The sequence below is a fragment of the Geotrypetes seraphini genome, chromosome 12, assembly GCF_902459505.1.
Source record: "Geotrypetes seraphini chromosome 12, aGeoSer1.1, whole genome shotgun sequence".
NCBI classification, from domain to species: domain Eukaryota; kingdom Metazoa; phylum Chordata; class Amphibia; order Gymnophiona; family Dermophiidae; genus Geotrypetes; species Geotrypetes seraphini.
The window spans coordinates 40,121,444-40,142,791 of NC_047095.1; the positions used below are offsets into that span (position 1 = coordinate 40,121,444).

At 42.3% G+C, this 21,348-nt stretch overlaps 1 protein-coding gene across 6 annotated transcripts in view; it reads left to right on the forward strand.

Moving 5' to 3' along the window:
* The window catches only part of ERICH3 (glutamate rich 3), a 129,509-nt gene that overhangs the window by 106,711 nt on the left and 1,450 nt on the right, over positions 1-21,348 (forward strand). For all 6 annotated transcript variants that reach the window (XM_033916398.1, XM_033916397.1, XM_033916400.1 and 3 more), the window contains 2 exons: positions 14,674-14,805; positions 15,899-19,066. In XM_033916398.1, coding sequence (XP_033772289.1) covers positions 14,674-14,805; positions 15,899-19,066 — 3,300 coding nt within the window. The remainder of the gene's footprint in view (positions 1-14,673; positions 14,806-15,898; positions 19,067-21,348) is intronic.

Below are 21,348 nucleotides of genomic sequence, written 5' to 3' on the forward strand. Positions count from 1 at the left end.
CTTCTTACGCTACCAGCATATCGGGGTTACGCTGGGAGGGTCCACCTTGTGGAGATGACACTGTTCTCCCTGGGAGTCTATTGTGTTTAGTCTTGTTCGGTGCTGATGAAGTTGGGATTAGTTGGTAGAGTTTATGGATTCGAAAAGAAAGGTCTTTAGTTTTTGTTGGGGAAATCCTGAAAACCCGACTGGATTGCGGCCCTCGTTCCCCACCCCTGATCTAAGGCAAAGCAAATGGTGAATCATATTCTCATCTGCATTTTTACATTGTCTGAGGCATTCTCAGGCTACTTAAGAGTTCAAGATGAAGGTAGAACCAGGGCAGGATTAATTCGTCAAGGGCCCCTAGGCACCCAAGTACACTGGGCCCCCTGCCCCGCCAAACCCCACCAAGAGCCCAGGCGGAAACAGGAAGCTGCGTCAGAGGGAAGCTTTGGGCAAGCAGCACCGCTTGCACAATTACAGTTCCCGTTGCCTTTCTTACCCGTGTTGCTTGCTTGTCTTATTTTCCGTCAATGAGGGGGGGGGCACGTTGCTGATCGAGGGGGGGGGCCCGTGTTGCCAATCGATGCTGGGGGGGGGGGGGCCGTGTTGCCAATCGATGCTGGAGGGGCCCATCGCCGTTTGGAAAAAACAATGTTGATGCCCTCCTTCATCGGGCCCCCCTGACCTTTTCGGGCCCTAGGCACGTGCCTACTTGGCCTATTGGTTAATCCTGCCCTAGGTAGAACAACCTTAAGTAATAGTCTGATGTATATTACAGTAATATTTTACAGATGACTTTAACTTCTATTTCTGCTCCTCTCTAAGCCATTTTCAATCGCAACTTTTATCTGGGATAGAGAGAGCATTCAGTTCATTAGTAAGTCTTAAAAATGCAGTGCTCAGATTCTATAAACAGTGCCTAAAGTTAGGCGCGTAACTTAATTTTCTTGATTAGCTCAATTAGCACCATTACTTGAAAGGATCATTAAAAAGCAATAATAAAAAAATAATTAGCTGGTAGTTACCTAACTTGATAGGTGCCTACCACTTTGAGGTAGACATCTGCTCCAAGCCACTTGCCAGAAAGTAAGCATGGTTAAGGGCGGATTTTGAGTGTGGTTTGACTTAGATGCTTAACTTAGATGCACTCATTTAGGCCAAAAAAAACCCTGGCCTAAATTTATTTATTTTATTTATTTGGATTTATTTACCGCCTTTTTGGAGGAATTCACTCAAGGCAGTGTACAGCGAGAATAAGTCAAAGATAAGCAATAGACAATTATAGCAGTAAAAATATTCAAATTACATTCAAAGAATGGCATAGTATGCTACATTGGGAGTGAACTAAAGTTCAATGCCTACCACCGCCTAAGACCGCTTAGGCATGGCTAGGCACAATTCTATAATTGGCGCCTAGTGAATGATTGACAAGTGTACTCAACAGCGACTGGAAATTAGGCCCCATTTCTAGAATCAGGGCCAAAATGCCCATTAACAGACCAATCGATAGATATACAATTAATTTGCGTGCATTAAAAAATTCTGTTGTACATAGTTAAACCAAATGTTGGAAATGAACCCAAAAAAACACCCTGAAATTTGAGAAATATTGTATTCCCAAAAATCCGAAAATATTTTTTTTTGCATGTGCATATCTCTATTGGATAGTTTAGTTGCTGAAACACTTGTATGTACAGTCAACATAATTTTGTTCCACCCTAATGAAGGGCGTGTAATTCTCAAAATTAATCAAGAATGTTATTGTAAGTCCAATAAAAAGGTCCTGCCATATTCAATTTGTTTCCTGATCTTTATTTTTCCTAATTTTCATCAAATGAAATAAAACCAAAAGCCACTTAATATGCTGCTCGTAGTCTGTAGTCCTGCATTGCTCTTATGTTGGTATGTATTTGTATTCTGTTTTGTAATATATACCTGCTTTTACTAAGCCACGGAAGTGAATGCCGCACGGCAAATGCTCTGATGTCAATTCAGTTCCTACAGGCATTGCAGCATTTAAAACGCCGGCCCGCGCTATTGGGTTTAGTAAAAGAGGGGAATAGTCATTATAACAATCATTAGTCTCAGCAGCAACTAAAACCCGATAATGTTTTTGTAATTTTGCTGAAATCTAATATCCCCCTCTTCTCCTGAATGCGACTTTTCTACAGACCGTGCGAAACATCTTAAGGAAAGCTAAGCTAAATTACCTCTGCAGGTTGATGACTCTGCAGCAAGAAATGGATTTATTTGCGGTAACCTGTTTCACTTAAAAGTACAAATGCTGAAAAGATAATTTCAGGACAAGATCTTCTGATTTAATAATGCCCATTATGTTCCTAAACTTCCTCTGTTCAGTCTGTTCTAGAGCTTTGCAATTAAAGAAAGGATTGACTGCAAGTGCGTAGACATTTTAGTCACTCAAAAACCAGCTTAGGAGCGGTCTCCTCATTATTGGCTACACTATTCTTCCTAGTGATAATGAGACAATAAGGATGGTAAATGACCTATCGTGCTGAAGTATTATATGTTGAGCTTTCATTCTATATCTCTTGAAAGAGCAGTTTCTTTATCTCATTTCATTGCTGCAGTGGTATAGACTGCAAATTGAATTTTAAATCTGCCCTACTGAATAAAATGAGACTGGTAGCGTAGGATACAGCGCACCCAAACAGACCTCTGAAGAACTTGCCAAGCCACTTCCAAAAAGCCCTGGCTCTATTTGTGAATCGAAAAACAAAAAACAAACAAAAGGAATTGACCCCAAAATATCCACAAAGAAGAAAATCCAGAGAAAACCAAAAAAACTCTGTGGAGTGACGATGTTCCTAAATGGAGTTTATTTGAAAGTGTCAGAGTTCCAAAGGTACACTGAAATCATCCACATAAAATAATTTCATCCACATAAAAATAAATCATCCACATAAAAGCCTCAAAGGACCTAGTCCGCTAGGGATACAGGACCCAACACGGTCTGCGTTTCGACAAAAAGTCTTCTTGCAAATGCAAGCAGTGTCTCACTTCCAGCTCACCATACAATTGTTTCACACGTACTCACCTTTATAGGACCTCCAGGGACCCTTGAAGAAGACTTTTTGTTGAAACGCGGACCATGTTCGGTCCTGTATCCCTAGCGACTAGGTCCTTAAGGCTTTTATATGGATAACCTATTTTTATGTGGATGAATTTATTTTTATGTGGATGATTTCATTGTACCTTTGGAACTTTGACACGTTCAAATAAAGTCCATTTAGGACATCGTCACTCCACAGAGGTTTTTTGGTTTTCTCTATTTGTGAATCGAGCAGGGCTGGCTTAACAATTTTTATTTGCAAAAGTGCAGTACGTGACGTTTTGCGGTTACTCCACGGGAAGTGTCTAAATTAGCACACGTAGACTGACTGCTAGAAAAATGCTTTAATAGTGGTGGTAAATCTACATAATTTTCGTACTTGGGAAGTGGTAAGTTCATCCTAGCTATCTGGAGCCATATTCCAATGGCCAGAGTGCATTTGGACGCAGAAATGGCACTATTCTATAAAACTGCAGACAGCGTTTCAGAACGCCTTGCCCCTCCTGGCCACCACCCCCCCTTGAGTTGCATGCTAGGGGATTTAGACACCCTCTTATAGAATAGCGCATAGGTATGCACATGCAAATCCTGATTATTACCAATTACTGCAGTAATTAGCATCAATTAATAAGGGGGATATGTGGCTCACTGGTAGAGCTGCTGCCCTTGCATCCAGAGTTGTGAGATCAAATCCTCCTTGTGACCCTGGGCAAGTCACCACTTGAATGTCAGCTTTGAAATGCCAAAGCCACAAAAAGGTGGTATACAAATTCCCTTTCCTTTAATTGCTAGGTCTCATTAAGCAATTTTTTGGGTGCCATAGGTAGAATCCAGGGGTGTTACTATGATCTGACAGCTATGTGCAGCTTAACTTAATTTAAATTAGATTAATTGCTGCTGATAATGAGTTTAATTGCTCAATAATTGGCTTTAAATTAATTGCTAGTTTGGTGCCTAAATCAGTATGCACTTATAGCATGGCGCCTACCATAAAGTGGACATAGTTGTGGGCATGTTTTCAATGTAAGTACATTAAATGGACTTAGGTGATGGCATTTAGGCCAAGAAAACCCTGGTATAAATATGTAGAGAACACCTATGGTTTTGATGACTACCAGTGCCTAAGTTTATTTTAGGTGCCGCTAGGAGTGATTCTATAAACGGTACCTAACTGAATATTGACAGCCGCTATGTGCTGCATTCCCACATGTGGTCTCCAGAACTACTCACAATATTCCAAATGAAGTCTCACCAGAGTCTTATACAGGGCATCAATACCTCCTTTTTCCTACTGGCCATACCTCTCCCTATGCACCCTAGCATCCTTAAAGCTTTCGCCGTCACCTATTTAACCTGTTTGGCCACCTTAAGATCATCACATACAATCACGCCCAAGTCTCGCTCTTCTGTCGTACACTTAAGTTCTTCTCCCCCTAAACTGTACCATTCCCTCAGGTTTTTGCAGCCCAAATGCATGACCTTGCATTTCTTAGCATTAAATTTTAGGTGCTAAATTTCATACTATATCCAGAATTTAGTTTCCCACATTTTGAGCATGTAGTATATGCTGCTTCCAGACATTCCCTCCTTTTTCCCAAGTACTTATCTGAAGACTTATACTCGCCTTGGGGGCTTTGATCACCCCTCCCCCATCACTTCTAGTTTAAAGCCCTCTTCAGTAATTAGCCAGCCTGCTGCCCAAGACACTTCTTCCCTTCTTTGGATAGATGCATACCATCTACATGCTCAGCATGCCCCTTGGTAATCATCCCATGGTCCAGAAAGCCAAAAAAACTCTCGACGACACCATCCATGTAGCCACGCATGCATCGCCAGGATGCGCACTTCTCTGACCTGGTCCTTACCCTCGACAGGAGATTGGACGAGAATACCACCTCACACCTGTCTGCTTCACCTTTTGCAGGGGCACCTGGCCGTATCATTAGTGCCAACATGGATGAGCAGCATCGGATAATAGTCATGGGCTTGATGAGCCGTTGGCAGTCTCTCCGTAACCACCTTGGATTTTGGCACCAGGCAGACAACATACCTCCTGGGACATCATGTCTGGTCTGCAGATGGACGCTTCTGTACCCTTTCTGATTTGTGCACATAAGGGGAAATTCTATTTGGCATAATTGGCACAGCACCTAATGATGCCTGTCGAGGTGTCTACCAGTGCCTAATGGACACCTACCTGAAAAATAGTTGTGGTTGACTTTGGTTGTTAGGCGTCTATGTTAGGTTCTGGTGAATTAGTCCAGGGAAAAACCTGGCCCTATATACTGGTGGCCTGCCACAAAGAATGTCTAGTGATGCCTAAGCACACCTAGGTACTGCTAAATATGATTCTATAATGTGCGCTAAAATTATTTTTAAAATTCCATTTACATATTGTTTCTAGGGCAGGGGTCTCAAAGTCCCTCCTCGAGGGCCGCAATCCAGTCGGGTTTTCAGGAATTCCCCAATGAATCTGCATGAGATCTATGTGCATGCACTGCCTTCAATGCATAATCAATGGGGGATAATCCTGAAAACCCGACTGGATTTCTGGCCCTCAAGGAAGGACTTTGAGATCCCTGTTCTAGGGTTATACGATATGGTGTGTAACTCATTAACAAGAGGCCTCCAAGCTTTATGCAGCTTAGGGCCTCACCAAGTCTAATCCAGCACTGTGCCTAGCTGTTGATTAACAACACACTGACCAGTGCCTACAAGTTAGGCGCAGTTTATAGAATCAGGCCCATAAGTAAAAGTGTCCTCTAGGTATCTCCTTAGGGCAACAGTATCTTGGGTAGCGTATGTGGGTGGGGGGGGGGGGGAGGGGGAGGGGGAGGGACAGGGGGGGGAGGGGCAAATGCAGCTGCAGGCAAAATAGCAGGCAAACAAATTCAAAGAAACAGCTTTTATTACTTGCAAGATATTCCACACTTTTCTTGACACTTCATGTCAATGATATGAAATGAAAAGTGTCGAGAAAGTGTTTCTTACGTACAAGAGTGATCATCTGGCATCCACTGATCACTGCATGGTACGATTTAATGTTAAGACGGGTATTGAGATGGCTCATTCAAAATTAAAGGTTCTAGACTTTAAAAAAAAACTAACTTTATTCAGATGGGGGTTATGTCAGGGAATTGTCTGGATGGTGTACATCTGGGGATGCTGAAAGAATTCGGTAAGTTTCGGGAATGGTACTGGAGGACTGGTGGAAGTAAGGAAGAAGGAAGGAATTACAGGCTGGTAAAGTCTGATTTCTGTAGTAAGTAAATGAATGTAAAAACACTTTTAAAACTGAAAATGGTAAAATTTCTGGAATCCGGTGGATTACAGGACCGGAGGCAACATGGATTCACTAGAGGTAGGTCTTGTCAGACAAATCTGATCAATTTCTTTGACTGGGTGACTAGAGAATTGGATAGATGGAGTATTTAGATTTTAGCAAAACCTTTGACAGTGTTCCAAAGTGAAGGGCTGGGTCAGAAACTGGTTGAATGGAAGGGGGGTAGTGATCAATGGAGATCGATCTGAGGAAAGGGATGTTACCAGTGGTGTGCCTCAGGTTTCTGTTGTTGGGCCTGTTCTATCTAACATTTTTGTAAGCGATATTGCTGAAGGGCTGTCAGGTAAGATTTGCCTCTTTGTGGATGATACCAAAATCTGCAATAGAGTAGACACCCCGGATGGTGTGAATAACATGAAGAAAGACCTAGCGAAGCTTGAAGAATGGTATTAAATTTGGCAGCTAAAATTTAATGCCAAGAAATCAAGGTCATGCATTTGGGCTGTAAAAACCCAAGGGAACGGTGCAGTTTAGGGGTGAAGAACTTATGTGCACAACAGAAGAGCAGGACCTGGGTGTGATTGTATGTGATGATCTTAAAGTGGCCAAATAGGTTGAAAAGGTGACTGCAAAAGCTAGAAGGATACTAGGTTGCATAGGGAGAGGTATGGCCAGTAGGAAAAAGGACGTATTAATGCCCCTGTATAAGACTCTGGTGAGATCTCATTTATAATACTGTGTACAATTCTGGAGGCCGCACCTTCAAAAAGATATAAAAAGGATGGAGTCGGTCCAGAGGAAGGCTACTATAATGGTGCGGGTCTATGTCATAAGGCGTATGAGGACAAAGTTAAAAATCTCAATCTGTATACTTTGGAGGAAAGGCGGGAGAAGGGAGATATGATAGAGACTTTTAAATACCTACTTGATGTAAATGCGGATGAGTCGAGTCTCTTTCATTTGAAAGGACGCTCTGGAATGAGAGCGCATGGGATGAATTTAAGAGGTGATAGGCTCGGGAGCAATCTAAGGAAATACTTTTTTTTACAGAAAGAATGGTAGATGCGTGGAACAGTCTCCCAGAAAAGGTGGTGGAGAAAGAAACTGTGTCTGATTTCAAGAAAGCCTGGGATCTCTTAGAGGGAGGAAGAGATAATGGTTACTGTGGATGGGCAGACTGGATGGGCCATTTGGCCTTTATCTGCCATCATGTTTCTATATTTCTAAATGTGACATTTATTGGGATTTATTAACTGGTTTTTTTCATGAAGAGATTCGCCCAAAGCGAATTGCCTGTCCCGGCAGGTTCACCATCTAACTGAGGCATTTATGTACATAATCTGTAGATTTCTACTTGTATAAATTAATCCAGCAGTTAATCCAGCCCCTCCCCTGTGAACACCCACCTTAGAATTATGTCCTATTTTAGTGTGAAATTATAGAATAGCAGGTCAGTGCACTACAGCTATTTAGGCATGTATGTGTACATTTATGTACATAAATGTTAATCTATAAATTTATGTACACAACAGGCGCTTACATTTACATTTAGTGAGTCATTTGGGTCTGATTCATTAAATGGGCATTTGAAATATTAGGCACCAGGAAAAAAAAAATCAGTGTTCAGTGCTGTTCTGGAAAGACACTGGGGGGGTGAATGTTCTTGACAGAATCGCACATAGAGCTGATTCCCATGCCCTACTGTGGTCACAAGGATTTATGCCAGCTGAAACTTGGTGTAATTCCTGATGCCAAATTTGGATGTACATCCCTGGCATTCTATAACGCGCAAAGTTTGAAATGCTTCTGACCAGCCCATGCCCCTCCCTTACAGAGAGCAGGGCAAAACTTTGAGTTGGTTATATAGCAAGAATAAGTTTGACATCCCTTTGCGGGGCAATGCACAACACTGTGGCAGGCATAGCGGTTGTTCCATGTGCTCTATAGAAAACCCACCTTTTTGATATAGCCTTCAATCCTTAACCCTACTCCTCTGCCCACTAACCCAGCCAGCTGACTAACCGTTCCCCTTAACTGTACCCATGGCATCCCCTTTGTCTGTCTTGGCTGTTTAGATTGTAACTCTTTAAGCAGGGACTGTCTTCTTTGTGACTCTGTACAGCGCTGCGTACGTCTGCTAGCGCTATAGAAATAATAATAGTAGTAGTGTGAAGAGTTTGTCTTTGGGAAGCAGAGCTGAGATTGTGATGTCATAATGCCTCATTCCACCAATGCCTAAGAGCCAACCTCATCAGTGATGTCATAATGGCTTGATTGTCCTGTACTCCCCTCGGCCCTCCAGCCCAGCCAGTTGATTAACTATTCCCCTTAACTGTATTCATGACATCCTGTTTGTCTGTCTTGCCTGTTTAGAGTGTATGTTCTTTCGAGCAGGGACTGTTTTCTTTTTCTTTGTGACTCTGTACAGCGCTGTGTATGTCTGGTAGCGCTATAGAAATAATTAATAGTAGTAGTGGATAGGCTGCATCACAAGCACACACATGAAAAGTCTTGAATAAAATAGCGCAAAAGCTTTGTTTAACTGCCTTGGTGATGCCTGGGATCTTTATAATAGCAAAGCAAAGAGGGCATCTTCCATTCAGGCTAGATGGACCATTGGTCTGACCCAGTATGGCTATTCTTATGTCCTTTTGTCAGCTAAGTCTAGGTCAATCAAGTCATTATGACATCACTGACGAGGCTGGCTCTTAAGCATTGGTGGAATGAGGTATTATGACATCACAATCTCAGCTCTGGAATGTTGCTGTTCTTTGGAATTCTGCAAGGTACTTGTGACTGGGTTTGGCCACTCCTGTAAACAGGATTCTGGGCTAGATGGACCATTGGTCTGACCCAGTATGGCTATTCTTATGTCCTTTTGTCAGCTAAGTCTAGGTCAATCAAGTCATTATGACATCACTGACGAGGCTGGCTCTTAAGCATTGGTGGAATGAGGTATTATGACATCACAATCTCAGCTCTGGAATGTTGCTGTTCTTTGGGATTCTGCAAGGTAATGTGACCTGGATTGGCCACTGTTGGAAACAGGATTCTGGGCTAGATGGATCATTGGTCTGACCCAGTACAGCTGTTCTTAACATTTTTTTTTTAATAGACAAACTAGAAAATGTGCAACTTTTGCAAGAACTTAGCAATGCAAGCATGCGTACGGTCATTTGCCATGGCTCAGCTTTTCATAGATTTTTCAAAAATGAGCTAAATGTACAGAATGTTGTAGCACCAGCCTTGGTCACCAATGCAGGCAATCTGTTTCAGTTCACAAGTGAAAGAAATTCTGTGGTCTCGGCCGCTTAAAGTGGATGTTGATCCACATCAAAACACTAACACATAATCTGAGAAACGCCAGTCTTATTTTACAGTAACATTTTCAGCCCAAATTTCAGCCCAAATGAGGTTGTGGCCACGGGAGGTGCATGGGCGGGTCAAGGGCATTCCTAAAATTTTGCATGTAGTGTTATAGAACTCTGGAAATGTATGCCCAAATTGGGTGGAAGTCCTGGTGTCCGAATTTGGGCACCAAAATTGGCACTCGACGCTATTCCATCGTGGGATTCAACTTTGAGTGTCCATTATAGAAGAGAGCACTGATTTTTTTTTGGGGGGGGCCTGATTTTTTAAATGATCATTTACTGAATTTAGCCCCTTAAGGTTTAACGCATAGTTTTTGTTCATGTTACAGATTCTCAGCACTCCTTCAGTCGTTGCAATTTGAGCTTCTTGTCTTGAAACTGATATTTAGTTTTTGGTACATTTCCATCTGTGGAAATCTCTGTGTTGGTTATGCCACAATATAACTACATCAAACCATTTAACCTTGGCAGATTTTCAGAGTGAAGAATTATAGATCTCACATTGGAAAGCAAATGAAGAATCTATTCAGTTATAAGTACATGAAATTACTTCCAAAAATGCAATCTTTAGTGCTCCATGATTTGCATGTCAGCTCTGCGTGTTCATGCTTGCCTATCTTTCCGCATGTTTTTCCTAAGCCAAAAAATTTTTTTTCACATTGAACAAAAGAAAATGATCAATTATTATTCAAATGCATGAAGCTAACTGCTGAAAGATTTCAGTGTTAATTGCTTCTAGGTACCATATGTTATGATTCATTGAATTGTGACTAGGGGGGTCAGATTTTGTCACAGATGTTGGGTGTAGTTTTCTCTATCACTTAGATTGCATATTATCTTACCTCCGCCTTATACATGGATGTAAAATAACAAAAAGCTTCAAAGTAGGACTTGGTGGGATACATTTTCTTTCAGTGTCAGAATATCTGAATAGTACCAACTGTCATAAGTATGTATTTATATATTTACTAGTCTTTAAGCCCGTTACATTAACGGGTGCTAGAATATATGTCTGTCTGTCTTTCTTTCTTTCTGTCTCTCTCTCTCTCCCGATGTCTCTCTCTTTCTCTCCATGACTCCCTTTTTCTGTCTGTCTTTCTGTCCCTCTCCCTGCCCCTGTGTCTTTCTTCCTTTCTGTCTGTCTCCCTCCCTCCTGCTGTCTGTCTGTCATTCTTTCCCTCCATTTCCCTGTGCAGTAGTATTTCCACCCCACTTCCCTGCAACAGCATTTCCCTCCCCCACCCTACTTCCCTGTGCAGCAGCAGCGGTATTTGTCTTCCCCTCCAGGACCCTGTGCAGCAGTTGCAGCATTTCCCCACCCCTTCCCTTCTCTTACCGCGATCTTGCCTACTCCGTTCGGCCCCTCCCCCGCGTTCTGGCCTGCTGCGATCTGGCTGCTCCGTTCGGCTCCTCGCGGCTGGAGTCCTCTTCTTTGTCGGCCCCCCCTTCCCTTCCCGCGGTTTTGAGCTTCGGTCTGGTCTGGCCTGCTCGCCTTGCCGTATTTATTTTTTAGTTGAAAGACACGGCGGTGGCTCCTCTCATGATCCCCACCTGCGTCGGAAGTCCGACGCAGGCGGGAATCGTGAGAGGAGCCACCGCTGCGTCTTTCAACTAAAAAATGCAATACGGCAGGGAGCAGGCCAGACCGAAAAACAGAACCGTAAGCCACGCATGCGCACTTCCTATGGGTCGCTACAGCTCACGGAAAAGCGGCGCATGCATAGGAAGTGCGCATGCGCGGCTTACCATTTTATTATATTAGATTCTTTTAAAATTATGTACTGTATAAGGCCTATACAGTTTACATAAAAACGTACATAGATTGGACATTACTTACTTGTTCAATAAAGGGAAGAACACTTTGCTCTTCAAAAAAACATCTCATACAAATCAAAAAAATCTATTGCATTAAAGCATAAGCAGGCAGTAACATTTACACATTATCTCATCATAAGAAAGCATTTGTAAACAGTTGCGTTTTCAACAGTTTCTTGAAACCTAGCCTAACTGCACATAAGTGCAGAGCTCCTGGCAAAGCATTCCAAAGCTTTGCACCCCCTACTGACAACATAGTGTCACCAATTCAGTATTTCATATGTGAGCTTGGTAATTTTGGAGAAAAACTGGAGAAGGAAGAGAAAAGAAGCTAAGAGAGAATGGTAAGAAAGCTATAAAAGAGAAACAGGAGAACAAAAAGATTCTGCAGAAACCAGCGAGAACAAAAAAGCAGAGACAGCCATGATGAAAAAATAGTCACTGAAGCCACACTCAGGTTAATAATTTATTGATGACTGGACATGGCTGTGTTTCAACAAGTGCCTAGTCAGGGGTCCTTAATTCTCTATGTGAGTAAACTCAATCCAGCTGATATTCAAAGTGAGTTAACCAGCTGAGAATGGCCACCGACTGGTGAACTTGCTTGTACACAGCTATCTGGTCATTTTCAGTGACACTTAACTAATTAGTGCTATGTGAGGGAGTATATAGGACATTGCCACTCCCCCTGCTGGAGACTCCTTTACAAAGCAACAGCCACACTAAAGCTAATACTTTGTCCGGGGGTGGGGGAAGGGAGGAAAGGAGGAGGAGACCAGGAAGCAGCCCATAGAAAACATAAAAGGCAGGGCAAAGAAGAGAGGAGCAGAAAGGAAGCCAGAGAGAGAGAGAAGTGGGCCAATTGAAGCTATTAAAAGACACTGCTGGAGGTAAAACCTTAAGGGTTTAAAAGAAAAGGGTTTTTTCCTTTTCTTTTGATTTACATTTTAGGCTGGTCAGAAACTTGAACTGTCTGTTAGAGGAACTCCTGCAGGGCCAGTGTATCAGCTGGGGCAGCTATGTATTTTGCCGGACCTACAGTAAAGAAGCCCAGTACTAAGGTTGAAAGTTTTCTTTAAACTTATCACTGTCCTCTAACCTGTGGAGCAACAGGCTCAGGATTTCTGAAATTGCCACTGTTCTCTGACCTGTGGAATAACCGGTTCAGGAGTTACGGACTCCTATTACTGTTCTCTAACTGCAGAGTCACCGACTATCATTGCATGTGGAATAAAGGTTGGAAAGTTCTTTCCTTTATTGAACATGTCCAATTTCAACTGCCTCCACTGTATCTGACTAAACCCTAGGCCAACCTGGATAGCTGCTCTCACATTCTACTGAAAATAACTGGTTAGTACTGAAGTGGAAGTTGACTACATCGGGGACATTCTGGGGGGCGTTTCAGGGGCAGACTATTGTTAGCTCCCAATATTCAGAGCTAACCGGCTCTGAATAGGACCACATGTCTTTATGCACTAGCCTGTGGTCAGTTAAGCCTGAATATTGACTTAAACAGGCATGTAACTAGCCAGCTTTTAAAAATCCAGAAAATCATTGCTGAAGCTCGCACAGGGCCTAGCATCGCATTTCCAGTTTTAGTGTTGTCGGCAGACAAAAACTGCTGTCCACTGTGAGCTGAATATCAGCTGAAATATGTTTTCATAAAACACTAAGGGGCTCATAATCAAAAAACAAAGATGTCCAAAAACTGTCATAAATCGCCAGGATGTCCAAGTGCCAATTTTTGAAGCTGTCTTTCTGGACGTCTAGTGAGGCATTTTGCCCACTGTGCATCCAGAGGTTTAGGGGACATTTTGACAAGCGTGTTATGGGTGGGATTTGGGCAGGTTAGACTTGGATGTCTTGCAGTGATAATCAAACCTTTCCCAGGATGTCCTCGTTGGAATGTAGACATTTTGGGCTAGTCTGTTTTAGAAGCATCTAAGTGCCACAAAGGTATCCAAACTTACCAGATGACCACTGGATGGATTAAGTAATCACCCTCCCACATTCCCCCAGTGGTCACTAACCCCTTCCAACTCCACAAAGATCTGAATGAAACAATACATAACTGTCTCTAGAACAGCAGCACTTGGTATGAGAAAGCCTAGTAGAGTAGCACACAGATGCCTTAAGTAGCCTAGTGGGTGGGCTAGTGAACCATAGAGAGGAGGACCCAGGCCCTTAAGCCACTCTAACCACTACATTTATGATGGAAAGTGTGAGCCCACCAAAACCCTACTCTACTGCCATATAGGTGCCCCCTCTAGCCATAAGGGCTATTGGACAGGTGGGTATAATAAGTTTTGGGGGCTCACCATAAATAATAAGGGGTATATGATGGGATGTATATCTGGCACCCTTTATGTGAAGTTCACATCAGTGCCCTTTAAGGTGTCCCACTGCTCTGTTGGGATGTCTATGCGGCCAGTCCATTACAGTGCTAGGCCCTCCCACATCCAAATGATCTGGGTTTGGATGTTTTGGACTTGGATGAATTATGGTTAAAAATGGGATATAAAGATAGGCATCTTAAGGTTTGACATCCTTTGGATGTCCTGTTGGTCAAGATGTTCAAGTAAGCAATTTTCTAAAAAAAAATAAATAAATAAAATTTTGGGGACGTCTAACATTTCGCCATTCGAACATGGACGTTTCTGAGCCTTTGAATTTGGATGTCTTGCAGAAAACGCCCAAATCGGACTTAGTCATTCTTATCAAAAATGGCCCTCCACGCTTCTCACTTGATAAGTTACAGTGCTGCACCTTTCAGAACAGTGTTGGATAGAAAGGGACTATGAATGTGTGAGCCTGTGAAATCTTGCTATCCGACACTGTTTGGAAAGGTGATTAACCCGAATGTGGCTCCAGTGACATCTTTATTCCCTTAGTCATCTCCAAGAAAGCTGTATAGACACAGACCAAAATCGAAAAAGTAGGCAATGGAAAAAATTTAAAATGCACAACCTGAACGCTATTTGTAGAGTTCTTGGGGGAAAAAAAGTTTTGTTTCTGGAGTTACTCGTAAATTTCTGTGACAAATTCATATCACAAATTGCAATATAATTGAATGTTTTTTTTATTCCATGTGGTTCTCGCACTGTTTTTCCTTTGCCCATTTTGTAATCTTTTTGATATTTCTAAAGATCGCAAATTAGTGCAAGAGAAAATAGCACAGGCAATTGTTATTGCTGAAGACGTGAATTCAGAACCTGAGCCAAGTGACTCAAGTACAGATGAAGACGATAATTTAATTAATTCAGGTTATGGTTTAACTGGTAAGATGTTTCATTATTAACTTTCTAATAAATGGGGATTTACTGTGATTATTATTTTCTGTGTATGATGGAAAATGAACACGTTACAGTAAATTTAGCAAGTTCAGAAAGGAGAAAAAAGAATTGTTTACTTATTTCCATTTTATTAAAATACTTTCTTTAGAAAATTGTTGTAGGGGGTTCTGGGCAGGAGCAACAAGGGGATTGCTTCTGCCTAAAACCCCTTATACCACCAGGCATTCTTTAGGTAGGCTTTGGGGGCCTAGAAGGGGTGGTGAGATATGGGTCTTTGTTAGGGGTGAGGTGAGGTAAGGGATGAGGCAGGGTGAGGGTGAGACTGACAGCATACATTAATAATTTTTGGAGGTCTGGAGTATCTTGAGGGGGATGGGAAGATAGCTTCTGTTTTCATGCACCAGCCCCTTTAACCTCCTGGGAGCATTGGACCGTGCGTTAGTGGTCCAGTGCTCCCAGGCAGATGAATAATGCCAGCTTATTTTTCCTGGAATAATGCTACGTGCAGTGTTCAATTCAAGTGTGGCACAGTGGTTAAAACTACAGCCTCAGCACCCTAGGGTTGTGGGTTCAAACCCACACTGCTTCTTGTGACCCTGGGCAAATCACTTAATCCCTTCCATTGTCCCAGGTACATTAGACAGATTGTGAGCACACCGGGACAACAGGGAAAAATGCTTGAGGACCTGAATAAAACCCATGTAAACCATTCTGAGCTCTCCTGGGAGAATGGTATAGAAAACTGAAAATAAAATAAAAATAAATATTTGGCATTGTTGCTCAGAAGCAACATGTGTCTTCTATGGCTTTTATGGGAGATCTTCATCTCCAAATGCCTGTTACCTTTGGCATTGTTGCTCTCATTCAATATCAAGTTACGTAAAGCAGCCATTTCACCATCTGCCAATTAAACGGTTAAATTATATAAATAATGAGGTGTTTTGAAAGCGATTTCCTGCTTTGCATTTTATTTATAAAATCTTGATATATTGCCAGTTGCAGTATAAGTACAGCTAAGGTTGCACCTGCATTTTTAATTTAGGAAAACTTTTTTCTTTTTTTTTTTTTCATTTACTAGAGAGAAAAGTGGATTCAGAGGAGGAGTGGATAGCAGAAGAACTGCTAGTATCCAAAACAGAGATGACTGTAGCTCAACCAAAGGTGGATGAGACTCTAAAGAAATCAAACAACCTGCACGGAGATATAAAAGAAGAAGCTGGGGAGCAAGTGGTTGCTGAGAAGTCAGGAGCTTTAGGGAAGGAGACGGTAGAAGTGGCAGCATCCAGTGATGAAGGGATGACAAGATGTCCTGAAACTGTGACGCCTGTGGATGTTGCGATGCTAAAAGACACTTCCTATGAGGGAGTCGAGAATGCAGTTAAGGGAGTAATTATGGTAGAACAAGCAACTAAGGAGGCAATGACCAATGGGGATGAGCCTGCTGAGAAAGCCACTGGATTGGCTGAAGAGCCAAAACATGAGTATGGAAAAATAATTGAGGAGCCAGTAGATAGAGTGTCTGAGGCAATGGTCATGGGAGATGAGATCAGTGAAACAATTCTCAAAAGAGAGATTGTGGATGGCTATGTTACAGTAGAAGAAGTATTAGCGGGAAATGAACAGGAAAATGCAGTAGGAGCAGCAACTTTTTTGTGGTGGGAGGAAGTGGTAGAAGAATCAGCATCAAAAAGGGAAAGGAGAGAAACAGCCCAAATAGAGGAAACTGCTGAGGAAGCATCAACTGAAAGAGAAGAGTCAGTAATAGAGAAGACATATGAACTGGCAGAAGTTCTAGCAGAAGCGGATCAAGGAATAGAGATAAGTTCAGACAAAAGCAATTATGAGTTACAAGAAACAAGAACAAATGCAGTTGAGGTAAGGACCAGCACAGCAAGAACTGAGCTAGAGCTGATGTTAGATGAAGCATCTCATGAAAGAAAGGGAATGCCTAGTGGAGACAAGATGACCAAGGAAATAGTGGTGGACAACAAACCTTGTGGAGCAGACGTCAATACAGATACAACATTTATGAGTGATGGAGAAGAAATAGCAGTGGAAGCAGAATCCAAATTGCAAGAATTGGTAAAGGAAGCAGCAATAAAAGGAGACAAGACCATGGAAGAATACATAACTGAGGAGGAAGTGACAATACAGGAAACAGCTACTGAAATAAGGAAGAGCACGACACTTGAACAAGAAACAGAAGTAGCTAGGGATGAGGATACATCTGAAAAAGTGGTGGCAGGGGAAGCTGAAACTGTGAAAGAGGAGGCGGTACTAGTTAAGGATGTAAAATCTGAGCTAACAGAGTTTGAAGGAGAAACAGCAGCTGCAGAGGCTCTGTCTAATGGGGAATATGTGGAAGAAGAAGCAGCACTTGAAAAGGAAAAGCTGACTGAGACACTATTAGAATTCAATGAAGAGAAGCTAGCCAAAGCAATAGAACATGAATGTGAGAAGGAATCAATGGAAGCAACACCTGAAGAACTAGAGACAGAAGCATCTATGAAACGGGAGGCAGCAGCTGAGGAAGCAGCAAGGAAAGGGGAAATGGAGATAGAGGAAGCTGCAGTTGAGGGAGAGGGGGAAGGGACACTTGAAGAATTCAAGTCTACAAGTGATGAAATGCCTGATCAAGAGGAAGCAGTGTATCAAAGTGATGAGATAGAAGAAGAAACCCTATGCCAGATAAAGAAAGAAGCAGAAGGAACAATATCTGACACTGAGGAAGAAGGACAAGAGGTAGTTTCTGAGAAGGAGGAAGGGATATCTGAGAGAGAGGAGGAAGCAGAAAAAGTAGTTCCTGCGAGGGAGGAGTTATCAGAGGAAAGGACACCTGAGAAAGAGGAAGTGCCAGAAAAAATAGTTCCTGAGAGTGAGAAAGATGAGGTTGTTCATGAAAGGGAGGAAGCAGCAGAGGAAAGGACACCTGAGAGAGATAAGGGAGCAGAAAAAGTAGTTCCTGAGAGGGATGAGGTAGCAGAGGAAAGGACACCTGAGAGAGAGGAAGTGCCAGAAAAAGTAGTTCCTGAGAGTGAGGAAGATGAGGTTGTTCATGAAAGGGAGGAAGCAGCAGAGGAAAGGACACCTGAGAGAGATAAGGAAGCAGAAAAAGTAGTTCCTGAGAGAAAGAAGGTATCAGAGGAAAGGACACCTGAGAGAGAGGCAGTGCCAGAAAAAGTAGTTCCTGAGAGGGATGAAGATGAGGTTGTGACAATGGAGGAGGACCTGGTTGAGAGAAAACTGCTAAAAGAGAGAGTAGTGTCTGAGGAAGAAGAGGAAGCGAGTACCAAAACGAGATTGCTTCAAAGACAGAATTCAGCAGAAGCACTGATGCTGGAGGGGGAAGAAGCAGCAGAGCAGTGTGTTCATCATGAGGAGGCAATGGGAGAGAGAACAGTATCTGAGAGGAATGAGGCTACAGAGGGAATAGTTCTAGATGAGGAGAAGGAAGTAAAGGCATCACCTGAAGAGGAGGAAGAGCAGGTAAAGCAAGTAGAACCTAAGTATGAGGAATTGACAAAAGAAGTAGCAATTAAGAAAGATACAGTGGAGGAAGCAGTTGGGGATGAGGGATTCAAAGCAATAACACCAAAGAGAGAATTGATGGCTATGGACACATCATTAAAGGAAGATGCTGCAGCGGAAGGAAAAGCTGCCAAGAAAAACATTACAGCTGAAGATAAAGGCGAGGAAATGTTTGAAGAACCAGAATATGAGCATAAGAGTTCAACTGAAAAAATTGTACAAAACCAACAGGAAGCTGTTGGAAAAATGGTATTTGAAGGGGAGCAGGTAGAGAGAGTAACAGTGTCTGCAGAACAGCAGTTATCTGATCAAGCAGAGCTAGGAGGATCTGAGATGAAGGAGGCATTAATAGAGAAAGCAATTCCTACAGGGAAATTATCTACTCTGAAAGAGATAATTGATGATGAACACTTAGGTCCAGAAGAAATGGCACCCAACACCAAAGAGAGCGTAAAGGAAACATCAGAGACAGAGGAGGAAAGATTATCCAACAGACAGGAAAACATGGAAAAGGAGGAACAGATAGATAATAAAGTCGCATTAGAAGATGTGGCTGGAAGGGAAGAAACTAGTGTAGAAGAGACACCTTCCTGCTCAGAAAACAAAGGAAAGGCAGAACCCAATTCTATGCTTAAGGACTTGTCTGACATCAGGGAAGCAGCATCTACATCAGAAAAAAACAAGCATGAAATGGAATTTGCAACAGTAGTGAAATATGGTTAGTATATACTAGACTAATGAAGTGATATACAGTGCAGTACTTATATTTTAAATGTGTATGAAAGGCAGGTTGCGTATGGATCTGCTCTGAATTGATATCCAAGTAGCTCTAAGATAAAGTAGCCTGCTTCCATAAATGTTGTAATGGCATATTAGTACTTTTCAGCTCAGGGGATCAGAGCATTCACTCTTTGGTTTTAAGCCTCACACTGTACTGGGAGCATGCAAATGGCCAATAACAATTAGGCCCTTTGGTGTCTTTTTAATTGGATAACTACTGGCATTTTAATCAAAAGGGTTGTTTTAAACCTTTTGAACAATGCTGCTCAACCATTCTTTTATGGCATACCCAGCCAGCCAAATTTTCAGGATTACCCTGTGAATATGCTTGAGAGATATTTGCATACAATGGTTCTCCAAATATCATGCATATTCATTGTGATCTTCCTGAAAATTTGACTGGTTAGGTGTGTCTCCAGTACAGTGATGTAACGAGGGAAGTTTGTTCCTGGGGCAGATGCACCTGGCATTGCTGTGTTTTGTGCCCCCCTTGCAACCTTCCCCATACTATGCATCCCCTGAATGCATCCTTCTCTAAGCCCCCCATGCATCCATTCTTGCAGCCCTCCCCCCAGTACCTCTTCAAATCTTTGCCATCCGTGAGCAGCATCTCCTACCCACTGTTCATGCTGGCCTTATCCCTCCCTCTAATGTAACTTCCTGGTCCCCACAAACAAGAAGTGACAGATACTGCTCACGAACAGTGAAGATTTGAGGAGGTATGGGGTTGGGGGAATGAGGAGAGGTGCTGGTGTCCCACCAAGGCAGTGTCCAAGATGGTCCACCCCCTCAGTATCTCCAAGAGAGGGTTGAGAAGCATTGCTGTTGAAAAGAGGTCACTGTTGCTGAAAAGCTCCCAAAATGATGCAGTACCAACTCTCACCACCAAACACCATTCACACTAATCTCATAGGAGCTTCAGAGAGAATATTTACCTGACAGAAAGCAGGGGAAGACTCTGACCCCTTTTGCCAAACTGCTAGCTCAAACTAGCTATAGTTACCCAACCCATCTAAATAACAATCACAGCAATTTCTCACCACTCAACAGATAACATTCCCAAGCTTGTTGCCACTCACTTAAAGTCACTACGATCAGTAATCAGCTCGCAGTGGTCAGCACTTTTTTTTAATGCTGACCACTGCAGGCAGAGCTAGGCCTCAGCATTAAGTGCTGGTGAATATCGGACCATGGCCAGCCATAAGCTGACTCTCCCAGGAACCCCTTTCCCTCCCCCCAAATTTTTTCTGATATGAAATCAGCTCACATAGTTTCAACACACACATTCACACAATATCTGAGCAACCTCAGCTTTATCTGCATATCCAGGTATTTTCGATTCAGAAATAATGAAACTCCTTAGTAATTATCTCACAGACCCACACAGCCTGCCAGTATATCTGGAATGCTAACTGGAAACAGCTCTGCACTACAGAATCTCTCAGAATTCCAAGACAAGAGATCACTCTTAAAGTTCTAGACCGTCAGTTCTCAGAAGAACATTTATCTTTCAAAAAATAGTTTTAGATTCTCCAAATTTCACACAGTGGTGTTTACTGGATAAGGGCTCAGCAGATTAGTAATTAGAAAAGACTGCAGGAATGCTTTCTGGCAGGTAAACAGCTGAATACTAAATTAAATACAAAACATTTGGCTTAAACACCAATAATATTATGCAATCTGAATTGAATCAGTGAAGAGATTAAAATTCTCTATTTCCCAGTACTTAACACTTCTTTTTAGCAACGGGAATCTTGAAATTTTGAAACACACTTTAAAAGTTATCAATTTTCCTTTGAAATATAACTCCAAACTTAATTGAGAAATCTCAATAAATCATGAGAGCCAGCAGGTATCAGATAAGTTCTTGATCCACAGCTCACACAACCTCAGCTGTATATGCTTTATAGTTTTGTCAGTACACATCTCAGCTCAACAGCCCATAAGTAAGTTTAATTTGCAGCATTTCTCATGAAATCAAGCATTTACAGGAAATAGTATTTCAAAAATATCCACTCCTTCCACATACACACAAACTCCAGAGCAGACATACAAATTTTTACTGAGCAGGGACACACCATTTCTTCACCAATTCCATGTGTTGCCTTAAACTCTCTGCTGTCCTCTGGCTCTTAATGAGACAGCTGCTATTGTACAGCTACCCCCAAGCTTCCTGCTCTTTGTTTGGGCCCATCCCCTGAGCAGACCTCAGCATTTCCT